Source organism: Sus scrofa, chromosome 14 (assembly GCF_054392235.1).
Source record: "Sus scrofa isolate SSC_HxYL_T2T_F1_AM1 chromosome 14, Sscrofa_HxYL_maternal_Yorkshire_Landrace_v2.0, whole genome shotgun sequence".
Taxonomy (NCBI): domain Eukaryota; kingdom Metazoa; phylum Chordata; class Mammalia; order Artiodactyla; family Suidae; genus Sus; species Sus scrofa.
The window spans coordinates 26,870,638-26,886,140 of NC_139396.1; the positions used below are offsets into that span (position 1 = coordinate 26,870,638).

At 56.7% G+C, this 15,503-nt stretch overlaps 2 protein-coding genes across 2 annotated transcripts; both read right to left on the reverse strand.

Annotated features, from left to right (window-relative positions):
- Positions 1-832: 832 nt before the first annotated feature.
- Positions 833-4,783, reverse strand: LOC146396432 (uncharacterized). Its single transcript, XM_084996393.1, has 3 exons — positions 4,562-4,783; positions 3,895-4,093; positions 833-3,645 (listed from the first exon to the last, which is right to left on the reverse strand). The coding sequence occupies exons 1-3, from the start codon at positions 4,715-4,717 to the stop codon at positions 944-946; spliced, it is 3,057 nt and encodes a 1,018-aa protein (XP_084852519.1). The 5' UTR covers positions 4,718-4,783; the 3' UTR covers positions 833-943.
- A 6,706-nt stretch (positions 4,784-11,489) lies between these two features.
- On the reverse strand, positions 11,490-14,337 carry LOC146396433 (uncharacterized). Its single transcript, XM_084994165.1, has 2 exons — positions 12,911-14,337; positions 11,490-12,847 (listed from the first exon to the last, which is right to left on the reverse strand). Exons 1-2 carry the CDS (start codon positions 13,057-13,059, stop codon positions 12,040-12,042), a joined length of 957 nt encoding a protein of 318 aa, XP_084850291.1. The 5' UTR covers positions 13,060-14,337; the 3' UTR covers positions 11,490-12,039.
- Positions 14,338-15,503: the final 1,166 nt, after the last annotated feature.

The following is a 15,503-nucleotide window of genomic DNA, read 5'->3' on the forward strand; positions in this document are numbered from 1 at the left end:
GCATGCAAACTCATGCGTCCTAGTGGGATTTTTTTCTGCTGTGCCAGGATGGGACGTCCTTTTCTCACCTTTCAAGTTTGATGTGAAACGCTCTAAGCAGATCCGTGCCCACACTTGTATGTGTGTTCGAGTGCACGGATGGCTTGAACTCCTGCTGCCGGTTTGGCTCCCTGGGGAGGTGGTTGAAGCAACCTCTCCTCCTGTCCGCATGAGGGCAGGTACCAGACGGCTGCAGAAGAAACAGGTTGAGAGAGCAAGCCCCTCCGCCCCAGCACAACGAGATGGGACCTGGATGGGGCCCCTCAACCCGAGGAATGAGCCCGTTTGCTTTGGTGGGCATGTTTAAACCATGGCAACCTTGTCATTCCTCAGCTCTGGGAATCAGCATGATCTGGATACTGTGCAACCACATCCAAGAATGAATGCGACCCTGCGCTTGGTGAAAGGGCAGCTGCTGTGCACAAGTGCACAACCCCCGCCCCTGCCGTCAATTCAGCTGACATTGGACGGTCCTCCAATGGTTTCCTGGCTCTCGGAGTTCCCGTCGTGGCTCAGCAGGTCTCGCCCCCGACGTGTATCCCTGAGGCAGCGGGTTCCATCCCTGGCCTCATTCCAAGGGGAAAGGATCCGGCGTGGCCGTGAGCTGTGGTGTGGGTCCCAGACGCGGCTTGGATCCCCTGTTGCTCTGGCTGTGCTGGAGGCCGGCAGCTCTGGCCCCGATCCACCCCCTAGCCTGGGAACCTCCATAGGCCATGGGGGAAGCCCTCAAAAGACAGAAGACAAAGGCCAAAAGACACACACACACAAATCACTTCTCGCTTCTCAATGATTGATTGAGAATAATTAGCTTTATTTAATAATTTGTGCTTTTTATTACTTCCCTATCAATAACTACTTCCTTTTTTTATTGTTATTTTGTTTCAAGGTTCTAACAACTCTAGGCTCAAAACACAAAGTGAACTATAGCATAAATGACATGAGTCAGAAAGAGAAATTGGACACATCTCCAAAGAGAAATCAGGAGAGGGGAAGGAGCGTCCATGTCAGGAGGGGGAGCAAGGGGATGGGGTTTGGGGGAAGCTGATGGGGAGGGCACTGGCAGGGGCGGAGGGGACCTTGGGGAAGGTGGTTTTGGAACTGGGCCGAGGGTTCTTGAAAGAGCCAGGCCAGGACCTGGTACAGGGGGTGCGGGAGCAGTCAGGGCAGGCACTCCCCAAAGGGCTGCTGAATGCTCCTCGGGCCCTTTGTCCCCAGCAGAGGCCGGGACAACGTTGCCATCTAGCACAGGGAAAGGCACATCAGTGTCCGGGAATTTGGCCAGAGCAGCGCCAAGTGCCCCCTGCAGGGCTGGTGAGGGTTCGAGTGGACGGGAGACTTCTGGAGGACTAGCAGGATTCTCATCCTGCCCAGCTAGTGAGTCCTCGTGAGAGCCTCGTCCTCCAGGAGGATTAGCCGGATTTTCATCCTGCCCAGCAAGTGAGTCCTCCTGAGAGCCTCGTCCTCCTGGAGGAGGAGCAGGAATTTCAACCTGCCCGCCACGTGAGTCCTCAGGAGAGCCTGGTCCTCTAGGAGGAGGAGCAGGATGTTTATCCTGCACGGCTGCTGAGTCCTCCTGAGAGCCTCGTCCTCCGGGAGGAGGAGCAGGATGTTCATCCTGCACGGCTGCTGAGTCCTCAGGAGAGCCTTGTCCTCCTGTAGGAGGAGCAGAATGTTCATCCTGCACGGCTGCTGAGTCCTCCAGAGAGCCTTGTCCTCCAGGAGGATTATCCAGATTTTCATCCTTCCCGTCTGATGAGTCCTTCTGAGAGCCTCGTCCTCCAGGAGGAGGAGCAGGATTTTCATTCTGCCTGGCTGGTGAGTCCACCTGAGAGCCTTGTCCTCCAGGAGGAGGAGAAGCATTTTCATCCCACCCAGCTCGTGAGTCCTCCTGAGAGCCTCGTCCTCGAGGAGGAGGAGCAGGTTTTTCATCCTGTCCGGCTGGTGAGTCCTCCTGAGAGCCTCGTCCAACTGGAGGAGGAGCAGCACTTTCATCCTGCCCGGTTGGGGGGTCCTCCTGAGAGCCTCGTCCTCCAGGAGGAGGAGCAGGATCTTGATCCTGCTGGGCTGGTGTGTCTGCATGAGAGCATCGTCCTGTAGGAGGAGCAGGATGTTCATTTTGCCCGGCTGGTGAGACATCATGAGAGCCTCGTCCTCCTGGAGGAGGAGAAGGAGGTTCAACCTGCCCGGCTGGTGAGACATCATGAGAGCCTCGTCCTCCTGGAGGAGGAGAAGGAGGTTCAACCTGCCCGGCTGGTGAGACATCATGAGAGCCTCGTCCTCCAGGAGGAGGAACAAGATTTTCATCCTTCCCAGCTCGTGAGTCCTCCTGAGAGCCTCGTCTTCCAGGAGGAGGAGCAGGATGTTCATCCTGCCTGGCTTCTGAGTCCTCATGAGAGCCTCGTCCTCCAGGAGGAGGAACAGGATTTACATCCTGCACGGCTGCTGAGTCGTCATGAGAGCCTCGTAATCCAGGAGGAAGAGCAGGATTTTCATTGGGCCCGGCTGATGAGTCCTCATGAGAGCTTCGTCCTCCAGGAGGAGGAGAAGGATATTCATCCGGCAGGGCCAGTGCATCTGCATGAGAGCCTCGTCCTCCTGTAGGAGGAGCCGGGTATTCATCCTGCCCAGCTGGTGAGTCCTCATGAGAGCCTCGTTCTCCTGTAGTAGGAGCAGGATGTTCCACCTGCCCGGCTGGTGAGACATCATGAGAGCCTCGTCCTTCAGGAGGAGGAACAGGATTTTCATCCCGCCTAGCTAGTGAGTCCTCATGAGAGTCTCGTAGTCCAGCAGGAGGAGCAGGATTTTCATCGGGTCCGGCTCTTGAGTCCTCATGAGAGCCTGGTCCTCCTGTAGGAGGAGCGGGATTTTCATCCTGCCCGGCTACTGAGTCCTCATGAGAGCCTTGTCCTCCTGTAGGAGGAGCAGAATGTTCATCCTGACCGGCTGGTGAGACATCCTGAGGGCCTCGTCCTCCAGGAGGATTAGCCAGATTTTCATCCTTCCTGGCTGATGAGTCCTTCTGAGAGCCTCGTCCTCCAGGAGGAGGAGCAGGATTTTCATTCTGCCTGGCTGGTGAGTCCACCTGAGAGCCTTGTCCTCCAGGAGGAGGAGAAGCATTTTCATCCCGCCCGGCTCGTGAGTCCTCCTGAGAGACTCGTCCTCCAGGAGGAGGAGCAGGATTTTCATCCTGCCCGGCTGCTGAGTCTTCCTGAGAGCCTCGTCCTCCTGTAGGAAGAGCAGGATTTTCATCCTGCCTGGGAGGTGAGACCTCATGAGGCTCTGGTCTTCCTTCAGGAGGAGCAGCAGGTTGATCCTGCCCATGAGCTGAGTCTTCATGGGGGCCTGGTCCTCCTGCAGGCGGCGCCTTGGTTCCACCCTGCCCGGGTGTTGACTCCTCAAGAGGAGCTGGGCCTCTTGGGAGTGGAGCAGAGGGTTCATCCTCCCCGGGAGGTGAGTCCCCATGAGGACGTGGGCGTCCCTCTGAAAGAGCCAGAGGTCCTCCCTGCCCGGGTGCTGAGTCCTCCTGTGGTTCTGGACCTCCTCTGGGGGCTGCTCCAGGGTCTTTCGGCTCGGCTGGCGTCTTGGCCTCGGATTCCAGGTCTCCTGCTGGAGGTGTGAGAGAGGAAGAGCTTTGGTGCCTGCCCGCCTTGCCATGTGCTCTTCCAAGGAGAGCAGTCTTCCCAGAGCCTTCCCGACAAGTCCCGGCCAGCACCTGCTGGCTCTGCTCTCCTGCAGGCGGGGCGTGTGCCTTTGTCTTGGCTCCTGGCCCAACACCATCCTCTGGGGACTCCCCGCTGTGCGGCCCACACCTCAGCTCCCCCCACTGCGCCCAGAGCCCCGGCCCCATCTTCTCACCTTCAGGCTGGGCCTCAGGGGGTGCCAGGCCTTCCAGGGTTGTCAGGCTCATGTGGACAGTGTCTTCATGGCCACAGCTGGTGCTCCTGTGCTCCCCACCAGCCCGGCAGAGGACCCCGGGGAGCAGTCTGTGTGGAGGTTCCTCGGGTGGCCTTCTGCCTTCCTCACCCTGTTCCTGGCGGGTCTCAGGTGGGGGACTCTGCAATGACAGTGAGCGTCAGAGGGCCCGGCCCCGAGGCGTCAGAGCCCTGTGGGGCTGTGAGCTTCTCGCTGCTTCTTCTGCCCCCTTGACCTTCTGCTCCCAGATCAGGGGAGGCCTTGCCTGCTCAAACACCACACCCCTGCCACACACCAGTGGCTCCCCCCTGACCCGGGAGGAACGAGAGCCCCCTGGAGGGCTGGGGGTACCGCTTGCACGCAGGGCTCGGCCCTGACTCCACACCTACCCCCCTCAGCCCCCTGCTTCTCCCCAGCCAGTTGGGTCCCGGGGTGTGGGCAGGCCCTGCCCAGCAGGCCTCCAAGCCCGCGTCAGCCGGCTCTTGCTTGAGGTGGGCCCACCCCTCACCACCCGCCTCTGCACAAAGTCATCCAGGGAGGGGGCTTGGGGCTCCCGTGTGGGCTCCGAGAGGTCCCTGCCCTTGGCTGGAGCTCCCTCTCCCGGTGGTACCTCTGGGTCCCTGCGGGCAACGGCCCATAGGCGTCCGCCTCGCGTTCTCATCCAGGTTCTGCAGGCTTGGCAGAGGCCATCTCTGCCGTGACGACGCCTGCGGCCTCGGCCTCGGCCTCGGCCTCGGGAGAGCGGGATGCAGCAGAGCCAGTCCATCCCTCCTCCGTCCTCTCCTGGACTGGACCAGTAGGTGCCCAGCTCCCCAGCTTCCAAGTTCCGTTGGCCTCTGTCGCCATGGAAGTGAGGTCACTTCCTGGGGTCCCCCCAACGGGCCTTCCTCCTTCCCCATGTCTCCCCCAGGGTCCCTCTGGGCTGCTCCAGCTCCCCTCCCCCACCAACCCCATGGTCTGGTGCTGTGAACAGCGGTCTTGGGCACTTGACAGGGATGGCGGTGACTCTGCGGACTGCCTTGGGGAGCATGGTCCTTGGGATACTATAGGCTCTTGCAATCCAAGATCAAGGTGTGTCTTGCCATCAGTTTGTGTCCTCTTGGATTGCTTACATCAGCCTCTTGGGGGGTTCCCAGGACAGGTCTTGCGTCTCTCTAGGGAGGTCTCTTCCTCAGTCGTCTATTCTTTGGGAGGTGACGGCAAATGGGATCGTTTTCCCGATGTCTCTCTGGGAGCTCTCGTTCTCAGGGTATAGAAAGGCAGTTGATTTCTGTGCCTTCATGGTGCCTCCTGCGACTCTAGCCCAGGACTCTGCACATGCCGAGGGGGGAAGCCCTGAAAAGACAAACAACACAAGACACACGCACACACCCACAGTTGCATTGTTCTCCATGACAGATTTCCTAAGCATTAGCTCTCTTTAATTCTGTTTGCATTTGAAGGCCACCCCTGGATGGCATCGCAGCTACAGCTGCTGGCCTCCCCCCCTCCTCCCCCCCGCCATAGCAATGCAGGATCCGAGCCTTCTCTGCGACCTACACCACAGCTCACGGCAATGCCGGATCCTTCACCCACGGAGTGAGGCCAGCCATCACACCTGTGTCCTCATGGCTACTAGGCAGTGTCCTTACCACTGAGCCCCAACGGGAACCCCTCATAGCAATGAACTTTCCACCTCGACTTATACACATATTCTCCCTCCTAATAGGAAGAGCTTCTTTCCAAAAACATTGGCTGGAATTCCCACTGGGGCTCAGTGGGTTCATGACCCAGTCGTGTCTGTGGAGGCACCCATTGGATCTCCATCCCTGTGCAGTGGGGACAGGATCTGGCATTTCAGCAATGATGGTGTAGGTCACAGGTTCAGCTCAGATTCCATCCCTGGCCGGGAACTTCCCTATGACCCAGATGCAGCTGAGAACACAATACACACAGACACACACAGACACACACACACACACATAATTATATCCATGTGTTTGTGTGTGTGTGTGTGTGTGTGTGTGTGTACATATATATATACATATATATATATATATATATTTGTATGTATGTATGTTCATGTATGATACTCTAAATATGGACTGGTGTCATTCCCCTCTGGGTGGGGCAGAATCAAATGGGACTAGGATGTGTGAGGATGCACGATGAGCCCTGGCCTCGTATCAGTGTGAGTCGGGGATTGAGCATTGGCCTCGCTCAGTGGGTTAAGGATCTGCCATTGCTGTGAGCTGTGGTGTAGGTCACAGAGCTGCCATGAATCTGGTGATTCTGCTGCTGAAGTGTAGGCCAGCTGCTGTAGCTCCGATTGGACCCCTGGCCTGGGAACTTCCATATGTCACAGATGCAGCCCTAAGAAGAAACCGAAAAAAGATAGGCTTAACAACAGCCATCACCTTCATGGACTGGGGTGTTGGGTGGCTGAAAAAATAAGATCACCAGGCAACAAGTGGGAATTGTGTGCCTCTGGTCAGCTCCCAAATCCTGATCGTCTTCAAGGGTCCCCTGTGGCAGGGCCTCGGTTCTGAGGGGTTGAAAGGGGCTGCTTCTTCCTTTTGGTAAACAAAAACTTAATGAATTTTATTACATTTCTAGGTGTCCAACAATCATCAAACCAAATTGTGGAGCTCATCCATCCCAAACCCTCAGTGCATCCCCGCACCACCCAAACTCTCTCATTTGGAAACTGTAAGTTCTACAAAGTCTGTGAGTCAGGATCTGTTCTGCAAAGAAGTTCCTTCTGCCCTGTTTTAGAGTCCACATGTCACGGAAAGCTTTGGATGTTGGGGTCTCATTGTCTGATGACTTCACGTAACACGATGGTTTCCAGGTCCATCCAGGTTGCTACCAATGCCCTTCTTTCTTTCCTTTTAATGGCTGAGGAATGTTCCATGGTGTGTATGTAGCACAGCTTCTTGATCCACTCCTCTGTCGATGGACACTTGGGTGGTTTCCATGTCTTGGCTACTGCAAAGAGTGCTGCGATGAACACTGGCGTACCTGTGTCTTTGCAAGGCATGGTTTTCTCTGGATAGAGGCCCAGGAGTGGGATTGCTGGATCCAAGGGTGGTGGTTCTATGTTTCGCTTTCTGAGGCATCAGCATCCTGTTTTCCACAGCGGTTGCACCCATTGACATTCCCCCCAACAGTGTCCTAGGGTTCCTTTTCCTCCACACCCTCTCCAACACTCATTGTTTGTAGACCTTTTGAGGATGGCCATTCTGGCTGGTGTAAGGTGGTACCTCACGGTGGTTGTGATTCACGTTTCTCTAGCAGTGAGTGATGTTGAACATCTTTTCAGGTGTTTTGTTTGTTTGTTTGTTTTGTTTTTGCCCCCATAAGTCTGCTTTGGAAAATTGGCTGTTGAGATCTTCTTTCCATTTTTTGAAGGGGTTGCTGTGTTGCTCTGGTATGGAGTGGTGGGCGGTGTTTATAAATTTTGGAGATGAATCCCTTGTGGGTTGATTCATTTGCAAAGATTTTCTCCCGTTCCGGGGGAAGTCTTTTTGTTTGGTTTGGGGTTTCCGTGGCTGTGCAGAAACTTTTGAGGCTCCTTGAGTCCCATTGGTGTATTGTTGTTTTTACTGTCAGTGCTCTAAGAGGTGGGTCTGAGAAGAGGTTGCTGTCGTTTATGTTGGGGAGTGTTTGGCCTATGTTTTCCTCTAAGCGTTTTATAGTGTCTGGTCGTGTCTCTAGGTCTTTGATGCATTTGGAGCTTGTTTTTGTGTCTGGTGTTAGGGAGTGTTCTCATTTCATTCTTTTCCATGGGGCTGTCCCGTCTTCCCGGCACCCCTTCTTGAACAGGCGGTCTTTTGTCCACTGCATAGTCTGGCCTCCTTTGTCACACAGATGAGTTGGCTGTAGGTGCGAGGGGGGTTTCCTTCTGGGCTTTCCATCCTGTTCCACTGATGTACATGTCTTTCTCTGTGGAAGCAGCGTGCGGTTTTGAGGATTGCTGCTTTATGGTATAGTCTGAGTTCAGGGAGCCTGACTGTTGCAGCTCCATTTCTCTTTTGCAGGATGTCTTTGGCTCTTCTGGGGCTTTTGTGCTACCGAACCAACTTTACAATATTTTGTTCAAGTTCTGTGAAAAATGTCCTTGGTCCGTGGATAGGGATTGCATTGAGTCTGCGGATGCGCTTGGGTAGGATAGCAATTATGATCATGTGGAATCTTCCAATCCAAGAGCATGGCGAGTCTCTCCATCGATATGTGTCATCCTTGATTGCTTGCATCAGCATCTTTGAGTTTTCAGAGCATGGGTCTCTTGTCTCTCTAGTAGGTGTATTCCTCAGTATTTTACTCTTTGGGATGCAACAGTAAACAGGATTCTCCCGTAATTTCTCTCTCCGGTCATTCGTTGTTGGTATATAGAAATGCAGTCTATTTCTCGGTAGTACGGGTGTATCCTGTGGCCTTACCAAATTCACTGATGAGCTCTACCAGTTTCCTGGGAGTGTCCTGAGGATGCTCTAGGTATAGGATCCTCTCATCTCAAAATAGGGATGGCTTGTCTTCTTCCTTTCCAGTGTGGCTTCCTTCTCTGTCTTTTTCTACTCGGAGGGCCCTGACTAGCTAGGATTTCCAAAACGATGTCCACTAGCCATAGGACCTCTAGCAAAGGAGGGTGCACATGCCGAGGGTGCGGCCCTGAACAGACAAAAGAAAAAAGAGACACACACACACACAAACACAAAGTTTCATTTTTCTCCAAAATGGATTTCTTAAGAATTCGCGTTCTTCATTTGTATTTGTGTTTTCGGGCCTCACCTGTGGCATATGGAAGTTCCCAGGTTGGCGTGGCATTGCAGCTGCAGCTACCGGCCACCACCACAGCTATAGCAATCCAGGATTGAAGCCTCGTCTGCGACCTACACCACAGCTCACGGCCATGCCGGTTCCTTCACCCATGGAGCGAGACCAGCCATCAAACCTGTGTCCTCATGGATCCTGGGCTGTTTCCTTCCCACTGAGCCCCAACGGGAACTCCTCATAAGGATGGACGTTCCATCTGGACGTATACACATATTCTCTTTCCTAATAGGAAGATCTATTTTCCAAAAGATTGGCTGGAGTTCCCCCTGAGGCTCAGTGGGGTCATGATCCAGTCGTGTCTGTGGAGGCACCCGTTGGATCTCCAGCCCTGTGCAGTGGGGACAGGATCTGGCATTTCAGCAATGGTGGTGTAGGTCACAGGTTCAGCTCAGATTCCATCCCTCCTGGCTGTGAATTTCCATATTCAACAGGTACAGGTAAGAACCAAAAAAAATTTTATATACATATGTACATTCAATGTGTAATAAACATTGCCGTGAGCTGTGGTATGTATCTCAGATGTGGCTCAAATCCTGCATGGCTGTGGCTGTAGCTGTGGCCCAGCCCAGCAGCTGTAGCCCCGATTCCACCCCTTGCCTGGAACCCTCCCTGTGCCAAGGTTGCAGCCCTCAATACACAAGCATCCAATCAAATCCCATCCACATCATGCTCTCCTTCGGAGTGACTCTGACCCTCCTTGCTTTTGTTTCAACACAAGGCGCGAGCCACTCTGGGGACAGAAGCCAGGTCCAGGCTTGGGTTCCAGCTCACCGGGTCCTTGGGATGATGGCATCCCTCTTCAGGGGCCCAAAGCCAGATGTGGGGCTGGCCAGAGGAGCCTGGCACACCCCCGGCAGCACATGCCCCCAAAGGTCTCCTTCTGCGCTTCCAGCCCTGCCGGCCACCTCGCCACCCGCCTCAGCAGGCCTCTTCCAGGGCTGCTCCCCCGGGCGGCCCTGCCACGTTGCCCCTGCCCCCTTGGCCTCCATGGGACCCTGGCTCCTGCGGGATCTCGTCGAGCCCTTCTCCATGCCTTCGTTGCCCCTGCCTGACCCTCCACACTCGGCTCAGCACCCGCTCGTCCGCTGGGGGCCTTGCCTGGCTGTTTGGCCTCCTCCCGGAGCCGTGAGGGTCACAGGCCCGGAAGGGTCCGTTCTGTCAGCCGTGGATGAGCTGGACTGCCAAGGGGAATCCCTGGGTCCTGGCTGGAGGACAGAGCCTGTATCAGGGTCCGGAAAGCCTCGCTGTCCCTCAGCCATGCCACCATCCCACAGCCCCCGCAGGGGAGGAGACACCCAGGACCTACTAGAGTGGCCCCGCTTTTCGGGCCCAGGGTTTGGGGAGGCAGAGATCTGGGCCATCTCTCTCTCTCATCCCATTTGGTATTGGCTGTCTTGCTTGCTTGCTTCCTTGCTTTTTCGTCTGGTGTTACTTTCTGTCTTGCTGTCTGTCTCTTTAGGGCCACAGGGCAAGGCACATACAAGTTCCCAGGCTAGGAGACAGATCAGCCCTGGATTATTTACCCAGTGAGCGAGGGCGGGGATGGAACTTGCATCCTCATGGATACCGGGTGGGTTGATTTCTGCCAAGCCCCAACAGTCTCTCCTTATGTTTTTTCTATTTCTCTCACTGTTTTGTTTCTTATCTTACACTCTTTCATTCTTCCTTTTTCTGTTTTGCTTTGGAGGGCCTCACCCGGGGCATATGGTGGTTCCCAGGGAAGGGGTCCAGTTGGAGCTGCAGCTGCCTGCCACAGCCCATGCCCCAGTCCCAGCCACGCTGGATCCAAGCCTCCTCTTCAAGCTCCACCACAGCTCACGGCAATGCCAGATCCTTAACCCACTGAGGGAGGCCAGGGATCAAGCATGCAAACTCATGCGTCCTAGTGGGATTTTTTTCTGCTGTGCCAGGATGGGACGTCCTTTTCTCACCTTTCAAGTTTGATGTGAAACGCTCTAAGCAGATCCGTGCCCACACTTGTATGTGTGTTCGAGTGCACGGATGGCTTGAACTCCTGCTGCCGGTTTGGCTCCCTGGGGAGGTGGTTGAAGCAACCTCTCCTCCTGTCCGCATGAGGGCAGGTACCAGACGGCTGCAGAAGAAACAGGTTGAGAGAGCAAGCCCCTCCGCCCCAGCACAACGAGATGGGACCTGGATGGGGCCCCTCAACCCGAGGAATGAGCCCGTTTGCTTTGGTGGGCATGTTTAAACCATGGCAACCTTGTCATTCCTCAGCTCTGGGAATCAGCATGATCTGGATACTGTGCAACCACATCCAAGAATGAATGCGACCCTGCGCTTGGTGAAAGGGCAGCTGCTGTGCACAAGTGCACAACCCCCGCCCCTGCCGTCAATTCAGCTGACATTGGACGGTCCTCCAATGGTTTCCTGGCTCTCGGAGTTCCCGTCGTGGCTCAGCAGGTCTCGCCCCCGACGTGTATCCCTGAGGCAGCGGGTTCCATCCCTGGCCTCATTCCAAGGGGAAAGGATCCGGCGTGGCCGTGAGCTGTGGTGTGGGTCCCAGACGCGGCTTGGATCCCCTGTTGCTCTGGCTGTGCTGGAGGCCGGCAGCTCTGGCCCCGATCCACCCCCTAGCCTGGGAACCTCCATAGGCCATGGGGGAAGCCCTCAAAAGACAGAAGACAAAGGCCAAAAGACACACACACACAAATCACTTCTCGCTTCTCAATGATTGATTGAGAATAATTAGCTTTATTTAATAATTTGTGCTTTTTATTACTTCCCTATCAATAACTACTTCCTTTTTTTATTGTTATTTTGTTTCAAGGTTCTAACAACTCTAGGCTCAAAACACAAAGTGAACTATAGCATAAATGACATGAGTCAGAAAGAGAAATTGGACACATCTCCAAAGAGAAATCAGGAGAGGGGAAGGAGCGTCCATGTCAGGAGGGGGAGCAAGGGGATGGGGTTTGGGGGAAGCTGATGGGGAGGGCACTGGCAGGGGCGGAGGGGACCTTGGGGAAGGTGGTTTTGGAACTGGGCCGAGGGTTCTTGAAAGAGCCAGGCCAGGACCTGGTACAGGGGGTGCGGGAGCAGTCAGGGCAGGCACTCCCCAAAGGGCTGCTGAATGCTCCTCGGGCCCTTTGTCCCCAGCAGAGGCCGGGACAACGTTGCCATCTAGCACAGGGAAAGGCACATCAGTGTCCGGGAATTCGGCCAGAGCAGCGCCAAGTGCCCCCTGCAGGGCTGGTGAGGGTTCGAGTGGACGGGAGACTTCTGGAGGACTAGCAGGATTCTCATCCTGCCCAGCTAGTGAGTCCTCGTGAGAGCCTCGTCCTCCAGGAGGATTAGCCGGATTTTCATCCTGCCCAGCAAGTGAGTCCTCCTGAGAGCCTCGTCCTCCTGGAGGAGGAGCAGGAATTTCAACCTGCCCGCCACGTGAGTCCTCAGGAGAGCCTGGTCCTCTAGGAGGAGGAGCAGGATGTTTATCCTGCACGGCTGCTGAGTCCTCCTGAGAGCCTCGTCCTCCGGGAGGAGGAGCAGGATGTTCATCCTGCACGGCTGCTGAGTCCTCAGGAGAGCCTTGTCCTCCTGTAGGAGGAGCAGAATGTTCATCCTGCACGGCTGCTGAGTCCTCCAGAGAGCCTTGTCCTCCAGGAGGATTATCCAGATTTTCATCCTTCCCGGCTGATGAGTCCTTCTGAGAGCCTCGTCCTCCAGGAGGAGGAGCAGGATTTTCATTCTGCCTGGCTGGTGAGTCCACCTGAGAGCCTTGTCCTCCAGGAGGAGGAGAAGCATTTTCATCCCACCCAGCTCGTGAGTCCTCCTGAGAGCCTCGTCCTCGAGGAGGAGGAGCAGGTTTTTCATCCTGTCCGGCTGGTGAGTCCTCCTGAGAGCCTCGTCCAACTGGAGGAGGAGCAGCACTTTCATCCTGCCCGGTTGGGGGGTCCTCCTGAGAGCCTCGTCCTCCAGGAGGAGGAGCAGGATCTTGATCCTGCTGGGCTGGTGTGTCTGCATGAGAGCATCGTCCTGTAGGAGGAGCAGGATGTTCATTTTGCCCGGCTGGTGAGACATCATGAGAGCCTCGTCCTCCTGGAGGAGGAGAAGGAGGTTCAACCTGCCCGGCTGGTGAGACATCATGAGAGCCTCGTCCTCCTGGAGGAGGAGAAGGAGGTTCAACCTGCCCGGCTGGTGAGACATCATGAGAGCCTCGTCCTCCAGGAGGAGGAACAAGATTTTCATCCTTCCCAGCTCGTGAGTCCTCCTGAGAGCCTCGTCTTCCAGGAGGAGGAGCAGGATGTTCATCCTGCCTGGCTTCTGAGTCCTCATGAGAGCCTCGTCCTCCAGGAGGAGGAACAGGATTTACATCCTGCACGGCTGCTGAGTCGTCATGAGAGCCTCGTAATCCAGGAGGAAGAGCAGGATTTTCATTGGGCCCGGCTGATGAGTCCTCATGAGAGCTTCGTCCTCCAGGAGGAGGAGAAGGATATTCATCCGGCAGGGCCAGTGCATCTGCATGAGAGCCTCGTCCTCCTGTAGGAGGAGCCGGGTATTCATCCTGCCCAGCTGGTGAGTCCTCATGAGAGCCTCGTTCTCCTGTAGTAGGAGCAGGATGTTCCACCTGCCCGGCTGGTGAGACATCATGAGAGCCTCGTCCTTCAGGAGGAGGAACAGGATTTTCATCCCGCCTAGCTAGTGAGTCCTCATGAGAGTCTCGTAGTCCAGCAGGAGGAGCAGGATTTTCATCGGGTCCGGCTCTTGAGTCCTCATGAGAGCCTGGTCCTCCTGTAGGAGGAGCGGGATTTTCATCCTGCCCGGCTACTGAGTCCTCATGAGAGCCTTGTCCTCCTGTAGGAGGAGCAGAATGTTCATCCTGACCGGCTGGTGAGACATCCTGAGGGCCTCGTCCTCCAGGAGGATTAGCCAGATTTTCATCCTTCCTGGCTGATGAGTCCTTCTGAGAGCCTCGTCCTCCAGGAGGAGGAGCAGGATTTTCATTCTGCCTGGCTGGTGAGTCCACCTGAGAGCCTTGTCCTCCAGGAGGAGGAGAAGCATTTTCATCCCGCCCGGCTCGTGAGTCCTCCTGAGAGACTCGTCCTCCAGGAGGAGGAGCAGGATTTTCATCCTGCCCGGCTCGTGAGTCCTCCTGAGAGCCTCGTCCTCCAGGAGGAGGAGCAGGATTTTCATCCTGCCCGGCTGCTGAGTCTTCCTGAGAGCCTCGTCCTCCTGTAGGAAGAGCAGGATTTTCATCCTGCCTGGGAGGTGAGACCTCATGAGGCTCTGGTCTTCCTTCAGGAGGAGCAGCAGGTTGATCCTGCCCATGAGCTGAGTCTTCATGGGGGCCTGGTCCTCCTGCAGGCGGCGCCTTGGTTCCACCCTGCCCGGGTGTTGACTCCTCAAGAGGAGCTGGGCCTCTTGGGAGTGGAGCAGAGGGTTCATCCTCCCCGGGAGGTGAGTCCCCATGAGGACGTGGGCGTCCCTCTGAAAGAGCCAGAGGTCCTCCCTGCCCGGGCACTGAGTCCTCCTGTGGTTCTGGACCTCCTCTGGGGGCTGCTCCAGGGTCTTTCGGCTCGGCTGGCGTCTTGGCCTCGGATTCCAGGTCTCCTGCTGGAGGTGTGAGAGAGGAAGAGCTTTGGTGCCTGCCCGCCTTGCCATGTGCTCTTCCAAGGAGAGCAGTCTTCCCAGAGCCTTCCCGACAAGTCCCGGCCAGCACCTGCTGGCTCTGCTCTCCTGCAGGCGGGGCGTGTGCCTTTGTCTTGGCTCCTGGCCCAACACCATCCTCTGGGGACTCCCCGCTGTGCGGCCCACACCTCAGCTCCCCCCACTGCGCCCAGAGCCCCGGCCCCATCTTCTCACCTTCAGGCTGGGCCTCAGGGGGTGCCAGGCCTTCCAGGGTTGTCAGGCTCATGTGGACAGTGTCTTCATGGCCACAGCTGGTGCTCCTGTGCTCCCCACCAGCCCGGCAGAGGACCCCGGGGAGCAGTCTGTGTGGAGGTTCCTCGGGTGGCCTTCTGCCTTCCTCACCCTGTTCCTGGCGGGTCTCAGGTGGGGGACTCTGCAATGACAGTGAGCGTCAGAGGGCCCGGCCCCGAGGCGTCAGAGCCCTGTGGGGCTGTGAGCTTCTCGCTGCTTCTTCTGCCCCCTTGACCTTCTGCTCCCAGATCAGGGGAGGCCTTGCCTGCTCAAACACCACACCCCTGCCACACACCAGTGGCTCCCCCCTGACCCGGGAGGAACGAGAGCCCCCTGGAGGGCTGGGGGTACCGCTTGCACGCAGGGCTCGGCCCTGACTCCACACCTACCCCCCTCAGCCCCCTGCTTCTCCCCAGCCAGTTGGGTCCCGGGGTGTGGGCAGGCCCTGCCCAGCAGGCCTCCAAGCCCGCGTCAGCCGGCTCTTGCTTGAGGTGGGCCCACCCCTCACCACCCGCCTCTGCACAAAGTCATCCAGGGAGGGGGCTTGGGGCTCCCGTGTGGGCTCCGAGAGGTCCCTGCCCTTGGCTGGAGCTCCCTCTCCCGGTGGTACCTCTGGGTCCCTGCGGGCAACGGCCCATAGGCGTCCGCCTCGCGTTCTCATCCAGGTTCTGCAGGCTTGGCAGAGGCCATCTCTGCCGTGACGACGCCTGCGGCCTCGGCCTCGGCCTCGGCCTCGGGAGAGCGGGATGCAGCAGAGCCAGTCCATCCCTCCTCCGTCCTCTCCTGGACTGGACCAGTAGGTGCCCAGCTCCCCAGCTTCCAAGTTCCGTTGGCCTCTGTCGCCATGGAAGTGAGGTCAC